The sequence below is a fragment of the Chlorocebus sabaeus genome, chromosome 23, assembly GCF_047675955.1.
Source record: "Chlorocebus sabaeus isolate Y175 chromosome 23, mChlSab1.0.hap1, whole genome shotgun sequence".
NCBI classification, from domain to species: domain Eukaryota; kingdom Metazoa; phylum Chordata; class Mammalia; order Primates; family Cercopithecidae; genus Chlorocebus; species Chlorocebus sabaeus.
Genome location: NC_132926.1, coordinates 31,197,872 through 31,208,046, shown reverse-complemented (window position 1 = coordinate 31,208,046; position 10,175 = coordinate 31,197,872). Strand labels below are relative to the sequence as shown.

Below are 10,175 nucleotides of genomic sequence, written 5' to 3'. Positions count from 1 at the left end.
AATTCTCAGCATAGAAGCAAAAAATAGGAGATTTTGATAAGGATAGAAATATAAACCTCAGGCACCAATCAATTAAAAAAATACACATAAATTGATATTTCACTTCCCTTGTCTCCCATCTGCCTGATATTCATCTGGATAGATCCAATTTGATATGTCTCTCTTTATGATCCATGGCTCTTCTCCTTGTTCCAACTTGGAGATGACATCTGGTTTGGAAACTGGATACCCTATTAAACAAAAATCACAGAGGATTGAAATTGACTTTACCTAAGGAAAAAGAAAAGGTGCAGTTTCAGATGGTCTATAATGAAGCTGTCCAGTTAGCCCTCAACAAAGGCATAACCTCCATTTGCAAAGGTATGAAGGTCATAAAAGTCATGACATATGTCAGGAACAACCTAATCACAGCAACTGGTAAGGAAAGGCACTTGATTGGACAACTCTGAGTTATTCGGGGAAGCCATCCTTACCCATTGAGACCAGGTGGCTGTAGTTCTCCAGCATCACATCCCTGTACAGGGTCCTCTGAGCAGGGTCAAGTTGCTGCCATTCCTCCTGGGTGAAATCCACAGCCACATCCTTGAATGATACTAACCCCTGTAATAGCAAATTCCTGTTCAATCTGAAGTGATCATTCTCATAATTTCTACTGTAATGTGCACAACTACAACCACACCTAGTTTTGTATCATAGTTTTTGGGAAAAACAAAATAAGATCCTGTTTTTAGCAAGCAGAGCCAGGCATATGAAGAGAAAAAAAGAAGTAAACCATAAAATGCCTACCTAATACATACAGTAATTTCGTATGTTTTAAAGGCAGCACCCAAATAACCAGGAGGAAGATGGATTATTGGATGAATAGTATTGAAACAATGAATAGTAAACAGGAAAGGAATAATGTTGAAGAAATATTATGGGTTGAGTTGTATCTTCTGAATATTTATATGTTGAAGTCCTAACCCCCAGTACCTCAAAATGTGATATGACTTGGAAACAGGGTCATTGCAGATATACCTAGCTATATGAGGTATTTAGGGTGAAATTAAATCTAATATGATCTGTGTCCTTATCCAAAGGGGAAAATTTGAACACAAAGACATGCATAGAGGGAAGATAATGCAAAGAGTAAAAATAAGATACTTATAAAGAAGCTAAGGAGAGAGGCATGAAACAAATATATCCCTCACAGTCCTGAAGAAGAACAACCTTGATTTTGGACTTCTAGTTTCCAGAACTATGAGACTAAATTTCTATTGTTTAAGCCACCCAGTTTATGGTACTTTGTCATAGCAGTCCTAGCAAACCAATACACTATATAATACCTGGGAAAAAAGAATAAATTCTGATGGAATAAAAATTTTAACTCTAAAAAGTACTAAAGACCATAAAAGTAACAAAATAAGACATGGGAGAATTTTAATTAATGATTATAGAGCAGAAATGCCCTTTGCAAGTACATTTTTTTTTTAAAAAAGAAAAGCTACATTTAGAGAATCACAGAATGTCAGAGCTCTAGAAGATCATTAATCTAATCTCTTTATTTCATAGGAAAATGATCTTAGCTTCCCCCAAATTTAATAGCTGTCTTATATACACACAATAGCTAGTAATAGAATGAATATACCAATTACAGGAGCAACAAAAAATAAGAAATCCCAAATGATAAACTCAACAAAAATGTGCAGAAAACATTAACGAAGAAACCACAACAAATTAGTGACATAACATCAAAAAAGAATTTGGGTAAAAGTAGAGTTATAAAATGTTTCTGGAGGGAAAATTGACTATTTTAATTATGTCCCCATTATCCTCACAATAGTTGTTAACTAATAGCAGAAACTAATCTAATAGTGATCTGTATTATTTTAAATAAATTGTTCAGACTTTTTCCCTAAATATTCCATTATTACCAAACACCACTTTCAGAATGAAAATGATTATTTCAAATGTCAACACTGCCTGCTTAAAAGCCTCCTTTGTTTTCTTCCTTGCTAACAGTCTCATCTCTCTCATCTCAAATCTCAAGTTTTCTCTCATCCCACACCAATTCCATATTCGCTCTGTCAAGCTGCCAAACACATAGTTGTCCGTGACAATCCTATTAATTTTCCTATTTTACATATAAGAAAACTGAGGATTACAGTGATTAAGTAAATACTTGCCAAAGATTACATACTAAATATATGATTGATGAACTCTCATATCTGCAAGATTTATTCTCACTCAATAGTCTAGTTCTTGACTACTGCAGTCCAAACTGCCTCCTTGATACTGTAAACATGATCTTTTATATTTTGTCACTTCAATACCAACCTTAGTTGACCTTTCCATGAAGCACTCTCCATTTTAGTTTTAAAATTCTCAGCCTTCCTAAAATCACTCTGCCCTACTTTTACAAACGCTGCTTCCTGTCCTCAGCCTACTTCCCTCATGAACCAAAGTTCAATAATCATTTAAGCCTATTACCTACTTCCTTAGAAATCTGGTTGTTCCCCACTCTCTGCTATAACAGTACCTGCTCCCATGTCTGCCACAGAACTTTTATGTGTTAATGTTAGTTTCTACATCTCTTTACATCTCTGCCAATGTGTTAATGTTGGTTTCCACATCTCTCTTTTCTCTGCAGTCCTCCCAGAAGAAAACTATACCTAAATCTGCTCAGGATATTCAACAGCTAGCCAGTGCATATGACATAAACTGGGTACTTAAGAAATGTTTGTTAAAAAGAAATGAATAATGATTATAAAGAAAAAACAAAAACTCATGTTTAGTTAAAAACTGTTTTGTGTATTAGTCTACATTTTTTTAATCTGAAGAAAAGTAACATAAGAAAGATAATAAATCTGGAATACAGAGGAAATCCATTCTGAGAGGTAAATTCATAGATATTATCATTCTAACATTCTGATTTTGCTTTATTAATGATACCCAAATGCTTCAATATAATAAGTAGGTATAAATTTCTTAATTTTGAGAAAAATATAGTACATAATCAGTGGAAAATTATACTTTTGTCAACTAGAAACCATTTTTACAGCTCGGGTCCCTGCAGAAATGGAAGTACAATTAAGAGATGGAAGAAATGAAAGGGAAGTAGGTGTTACAGGCTGAAAAGAAGGATATGTGTAAAAACGACTTCACTTCTGGATGGTAGGGAACTAATATACAGCCCTCTTCCTGAAGGAAGAAGCAATTAATCAACTAATTAGCCACAGCAGTTGGATGTATTGGGCTAATTAAAAAATCCATTCTCCTTCAAAGCAGTGTTGTGTAACAGAAATATAAAGCTAACCAGAGAGTAAGTTTACATTTTCTAGGAACCACATTCAAAAATTATTTTCAATAATATATATTTATTCCAATATATTACTCAAGATATTGTTTCAACATGTAATCAATCCTTAAAAACTACTTGTGAGTTTTTTGGAAATATAACTTTGAAATCTGGTATGGACTTAACACAACATGTCTCAATTCAAACTAGCCAATTGCAAGTGTTCAGAAACCACATTTGACTGATGGCTGCTATGTTAGACAGCACAGCTCTCAAGCAAAGCTACTGAAATCCAAAAACAAAAACAACAAAAAAGTCTTTTTGCAACAGAACTCTAAACTCTACTATAAAATATACATAAGGACTCCTGATGCAAAAGCTGACTTCAAGATTTGACAATGTTAATGATACTGATGATGTAATAACAGCTGATACTTAAATACAGTATAAACCATGCCCCGGTTATAGTTTCAAGCATGGTTTTTACTCAATTCTCACAACAACCCTATGAGGATTATAATCTCTATCTGTAAGATGAAGAAGCAATCCCAGACAACCAGGCCACAAGGAAATATTATGCATCTGATAAATTAATAAAGGAGAATTCTATGTACTGATATGGAAAGATATTCTAAATGTATACAGAAGAGCTATAGTGGACAGTAAGTTAAAAATCAAGTTGCAGAACAAAATGTTTACCGTAACATTCTTTTTCCAAAAGAAAAGTGTATGAAAATAAGAGACATTCTCACACATTTGTACTTTTACACGTAAACAGTTAATCACAGTTATATTCATATCAAAAAAGGTTTGGAAGATTAGAAGCAATGGTTAACCTGGGAGAAAGTGAGTTTAAGTTAAAGGTCTCTTTGTTTTAAATTTTTATCTTTTATATAATTTTAAATGTTTATATGCCAATGCTGGCAGAAAGAAAAAATAATACAAACTTTTTAAAATGGGAGAGCAAAGAAGGAACAGCCTTGAACTTGACAGTAATCCTACAAATTATGAAAGCACAGCAAAAGATATGGAGCATCAGGAACTTTTGCCCTCCAAAGATTTGCCAGATAAATAACATTTAAGAATGGCTTTTTTTGAGAGAAATATATAGTTTAGAAAAACATTCAAAATGTGCCTATCTTACATTAATGAATTTACCTGTGGATAAAGCTGGACAATAGGAAGCATCTGTAATTAGTTTGTTCCTCGAAAGCAGAGGTCAACAAATTTTTTCAGTAAAGTTTATATTTTTGGCATTCCAGGCCATATGGTTTCCGTTGTAACTACTCATCTCTGCCATTGTAGTTAGAAAAAAGCTATAGACAACATGTAAACAAACAGCATGGCTGTGCTCCAATAAAGCTTTGTTTATAAACACAGTTGGAGAATGGGATTTGGCCCATGGATAATAATTTGCCATCTCCCACTCAAGAATAAGGTTCAAGGAGTTTGGCTAGACATTATGATACATCCCCTCTAAAAAGATCATTTTAAGACACCACTACAAGAAACCTACTGTGGCATTTACCAAAGGAGTGTTGGTGAGGACACTGTGCACTCCACCTCCTAGAGTAAAAGCCAAAAAGGAATTTTTTTTTTAGTCTTATATGGCAAGAAATATTTTCTTACCATGGGAAATTTATCTTTCTCTTTAGGGAAATGCAAATCGTGTAACTCATGATGTCTGCAAGAAAGATCAGAACAATTAGTACATTAATTTATAAAAATGGTTTCCAGCCAGGTTTTTTACATATTACCTAGCAACGCTTTTGAGGTCTTGATCTTTATTGTTACCACCTTTTCCTTAATCCAGATTTTAGCTATCTTTACTTTCCATTTGATTGTATGAAAAACCAAAGAAGAAATATTTTTTTAAAAAAGCAACTCACCTGGGACTTCATCATTTTTTGCTCTTTTCCAAAAGGCCAGATGACTGAAAAAGCAAAACTGGTGATCAGAATGTTTTTCATAGACCAAACCCAGACTGCAGCTTTCACATTCACCAGTCTAGCAACAACTAACACCAGAAGTCAGGTAGCTAATGGGCTACCCTGTGGGATAAGGTTGTTTGAGCCTAACAGAAGGATCAGCAAGCACCATGTGGAGGAGGGATCATTCTTTACTCCTCTTGTACTTATAATATGATCACATAGAAGTTGACCAAGGTTTATAATTGGATAGATGTGAAGATATGTTTCCAGCTGATTTACTAACAACTTATTGTTCCCCCTGGGAATCAGCAATTCTATTTATATAAGATTTTCATGAGGCAATAATCATGGATAGCTATATAAAGATATAAGTGAAGATGGAGCTCCTTGGCAATAAGAATGGGAATGACCAAATGGAAAACTGAGGCATGCATTCCCTATTCCTCAAAAGAACCAGCAGCTGAATTCCAACAATATTCCAAGAACCTCTTATATTTTCCCCCAACTCAGAAAACTCTTGCTAAATCAATGTGCATGAACTCAAAGGTTAATTTTAATATGTTTTCTGTTTAAATTTGTATTGCTCTTTTTCAACAGTGCTATTGTCTGCATACAAAAATGGTGATGGGTTGGAACGACTGAAAAAAAAGAGAATATACCACAATGCAGGAAGGTACATACCTGGTAAACTTTCCTCAGTCCCAGGACAAGTCATGCAGACAGAGCTTAACTAGCCCAGAGGAAGTGGGGGATCCCATGATAGAGAGATTATTTTATAGGGGGTATCCCAGGCTGTATCAAAACAGATCTAAAAGGAAACAAAAGAAACAGTCATACTCATCTCTGGACACTCAGCAGATGCTCAATAAATGTCTCTTGAATAAAATATAAAATGATTTCAACAAACTGAGAAAGTGGAGGACTGAAATCAAACTTTTTATTATGATTCTATCAGCTTTTATTTGTTTGGTCTTGTTGGGGGTACCATCAGAAATGCTTAGGGGGCAATGGTAGACTACGAAAAGATGTGAAAAGGGGTTGACCTTTAAGAACTCAGCTAGCTGCCTATGACCTGTGGAAATTTAACGTAAGTAAAGGCCTTCCCCAGTAAAATGTGGCTGACCACCACAATACCGTGACCCCATTACTGTCCCCATCTAAATCTCGGAATTCTCAAGCCTAGCAATTATGTACCCTACTGAACTCCCCCATGTCCATCACATCACTGAATACATGGACGCCCCCATCATTTAGTCCATAGCCTCCCATCACTGATTCCTCAGAGCCCCGTAAATCACTGAACCCAGTTAAACCCACCAGTCAGTCCACCTGCACGCCATTCCTAACCCCATAAACACCCCCTCACTTCTCACTTCCCAGTTACTAATCACATCTTGGACTCCCACATAAATCCAACACTAATCCCACCGACTTCCCCCACCAGTGACTTCATAAACCTACCACTGACCCTCACGGGCTCCTCTCCTCCCATTACCAATCCCACAGACTCACCCTTCACCGCACACATCCCGCCTCTGACTCCCAGCTGGATTATCAGGTCCCAAAACCCCCATCACGGCTTAACGGGAACCGCTGTCACATCCATATTGGCAAACTCTCCTGCTTCCTGTCCGGGAGCACAACACCAGGCTCCGTAGGCTGGGTTGTTCCGTACGGGGCGGTTTTGCCCGTTCCGCATCTTCAGAGGCTTTGTTCAGGAAGCAACATGGCTGCTCCCTGGGGCTGTTTCCGCATGGGGCCGCCATCTTGAGAGCCCGGTCGTCTCCGTACTAGCGGAGGATTCGCCCGGTGCTGAGCCCGAGGGTGGGCTGTACCAACGCGGCAGCGAAGGAAGGGGAAGACGACGGAAAGGCGGCCTACGAAAGGAGCAGTAAGGTGCACACTTTTGCAGACAGATTTTACAAGGAGGATTGAAGAAGAAGTTGGAGTGAACCTTCCTCTACTGGAAGCATGCTTCTGACGAAAGGGGAGGAATTTTAAATGGTACCATGGACGTGTTTGTGCATGGTACAGCCCTATGCCGGGAGATTCGATTTGCTGAGAGGGGAAGCGTGGAATGGTGCGGTCATCTCCAGGGAGATTCCACTGTGGGAGAGAGGGACAAAATCTGGGGGCTGAACAATCACTGTGAACTGTAATTATGCCAATAACAACGGTAAGGAATCCTTATAAGGGAAATTCATATTGCAGTAATAAGTAATAACAGGTCGACTGAAGGAAAAAGGGAAATTAAGAGGCAGGGAAGAAGAGACCGAGGCACAAAGAGAGGGACAGTGAGAAGCAGAGAATCATAGAGAAAATGGGGGAAATGGGGACAAAGGAGCAAGCCTAGAAAGGAGGAGAGACGGGACACTGAAGAGAAGAAAAACAGACATAGGAATAGAAGTGGGAAGCTAAGGGGTAGAGCGTGGTAGACAGAGAGATTGAGACAGAAAAGAGACTTGAAAACCGGAACGGACATAAGGGAGAGACTGAGAAGGTTAGATTTCAGAAACAACAACAACATGATTTTAAAAAAATGAACCAGCCAAAGAGAATATTAAAATTGTTATCTTAACACTTAGACCTCACATCAAGCTTTAAAAAAGCAAAATGCATGTTCACAGACCAATGTTTCATTTGTATGAATGAATACAATTTTGAATCATAAGTTTCACACGAGTGATGCTTTTTGATATATTATGAAACAGGCAGCAATTTTACATTTAGCAATTTTATTTCTCATGTCAAAACAAAGGCAGACTTAGATAAGAAGACAATGTATTCAGAAAGAACACTGTTGCATTAGGAAGAATGCTCCAATCTCAAATCTGCAAGAATCACAATATCAAACAAAATGACTTTTTTTTTATAGGGAGGAATAAGAAGGGTTAGCAGGAACTTTGTAGGTTGGAGGATATGAGGTAGGGGTGTGCAGGTGGCAAAACCGGGGCATTTCTACAGAAATTGTTTCTGTTGTCATGGAATTCAGAATAAGCGGTTAAGGGGAGATGTTCTGAATCATAGTGCATTAGTGCGGTGTTTCAACTCAGGGGAAGGCAAAATGTAGGGGCCTGTGGGAAGGAGAGAAGTCTGACTAAAGTTTGGTCAAGGCAAAGAGGGTAAGAAATGGTTGGTTGTGAGCACTTAACTTCTTATATCTATTTAGGCTTCCACAGTTATATCAATATTTGTTTCTTGCTTTGAGCTTAAGACAGTGTAGACACTGAATTTAGTGGTAAGGGTATATAGTAATGATTAATTCAGAATCCTCAGCCTCAAAGAGTGATGCCAGTGGAATTTGTAGACTCAGGAAAAGGCCAGACTCTACTACTGTTCCTATGTGGAGAGCCTTGTAGGAATTGTAAAAACTTTAGTTCTTCATCTTAAGAATGATGGAAAGCTGTCCTTATGTAGTACCTAATTTAAAAAGAAGATGTTGAAGGAACATCTTCTTCCTTTCATTCTTCCTTTCATAATGAAAGAAAATTAAAGCCATAGTGTGATACCATTTCTCATCTATTTGCTTGTAAAGTATTATTCTAAGTTTGGGAACACTGTTGGTTAGGCCATGGGAAATATCATGTATTACTGGTGGGACAGCAAACTTATAGCCCCTATTTAGAGGGGTTGGCAATATCTAGCAAAACTACATGTATTGGTTATCTATTGCTGTGTAACAAATTACCCAAAACTTAGCAACTTGAAATTATAAATATGTATTGTCTCATAGTTTCTGTGAGTCAAGAATGGGAACAGCTGGGCTGGGTGGTTCAGGTTTAGTCTCTGAAGTTGCAATCAAGCCATAGGTCAGGGCTGCAATTATTTCAAGGCTCAAGTGTAGGAGGATATGCTTCCAAATTCAATCAAATAGCTGTGGGCAAGCCTTGCAATATCAGTTTCCAAGTTTGCTCACATGGCTGCTTACAGGCCTCAGTTCCTCACTATGTGGGCCCTTCCTTAGGCTATCTTACTGCTTCCATGATGTGGCAGGTGACTTCCCACTCTCTAAGACGGCTTCATGATATGATAACTGACTTCTGTATAGACCAAGTGAGTCAAGGGAGAGAGAACACACACAAAACAGAAGCCACAGGCTTTTTATAACCTAAATTGGAAGTGGCATCTGATTACTTTTTCCGTATTCTATTGGCTAGAAGTGAGGCACTCAAGCCAGCCCATAATCAAATGAATGGGAATTGAGCTCCACCTCTTAAGGGGAGGATTATCAAAGAATGTATGGACATATCTCTAAAACCACAGCACTACGTAATTTTTACCCTATGATTCAGAAACCCCACTTGAAGAATATATCCCAAAGATTTACCAGCAGAAAAAAAATAGCCAAAAGATTATTTATTGCAAAACTGTTTTTAATACCAAAGGACAGCAGATAACACAAACATTTAAAACAGTACTACTTAGCTGTGTATGTGTATGTGAGAGGAATTGGAGGAGAGAGAGACGGAGGGAGAAATATCTTTCTGTACTAACATGAAGTGAATTTCAGGATATAATATGTATCCTGACATTAATTATATTAAGGATACAATACGTAAAAAACATGAAGTGGAAAAATGAAAATATTTGCTATTACCATTTTTAACATAAAAGTGAATGAATATGTATTTATTATATATGTGCATAGCATATATATAAACAGTTGCAGTGAGAAACAAATGAAGTGACCCCTTTCCCTAGTCCTTTTTATTTACACCAGTTATGTTCTATAAAGTCATCATAAGCCCTGGATTAGCAAGTACTGAACCACTGCTTCCAGGGGAAGAATAAAATTATATATATATAAAAAATATTATTTTGTAAAATGAAATCCCAGCTGAGAATATATATGTATATATAAAATAATCCTAAAAACAACTTATCCTGGGCAGATTTTATTTTATTTTACAAAAGAGAAAATGAGGTTTAGAAGTGTTAAATAACTTGCCTAATGTCACTCCATTAAC

General features: G+C 37.1%; 1 protein-coding gene and 1 long non-coding RNA gene across 3 annotated transcripts in view; one reads left to right on the top strand and one right to left on the bottom strand.

Annotated features, from left to right (window-relative positions):
- The window catches only part of ZNF300 (zinc finger protein 300), a 46,391-nt gene extending 39,510 nt beyond the window's left edge, over window positions 1-6,881 (bottom strand). The window contains exons 1-5 of the mRNA XM_073010575.1: window positions 6,721-6,881; window positions 5,890-6,016; window positions 5,167-5,210; window positions 474-600; window positions 104-230 (exon numbers count right to left, since the gene is read on the bottom strand). Of these exons, the coding sequence (XP_072866676.1) occupies window positions 104-230; window positions 474-600; window positions 5,167-5,210; window positions 5,890-5,923 (332 nt within the window). The 5' untranslated portion in view covers window positions 5,924-6,016; window positions 6,721-6,881. The remainder of the gene's footprint in view (window positions 1-103; window positions 231-473; window positions 601-5,166; window positions 5,211-5,889; window positions 6,017-6,720) is intronic.
- A 143-nt stretch (window positions 6,882-7,024) lies between these two features.
- LOC119626815 (uncharacterized) overlaps window positions 7,025-10,175 on the top strand; it is a 44,741-nt gene continuing 41,590 nt past the window's right edge. For both annotated transcript variants that reach the window (XR_012090806.1, XR_005242985.2), the window contains exon 1: window positions 7,025-7,384. This is a non-coding gene — a long non-coding RNA (uncharacterized lncRNA). The remainder of the gene's footprint in view (window positions 7,385-10,175) is intronic.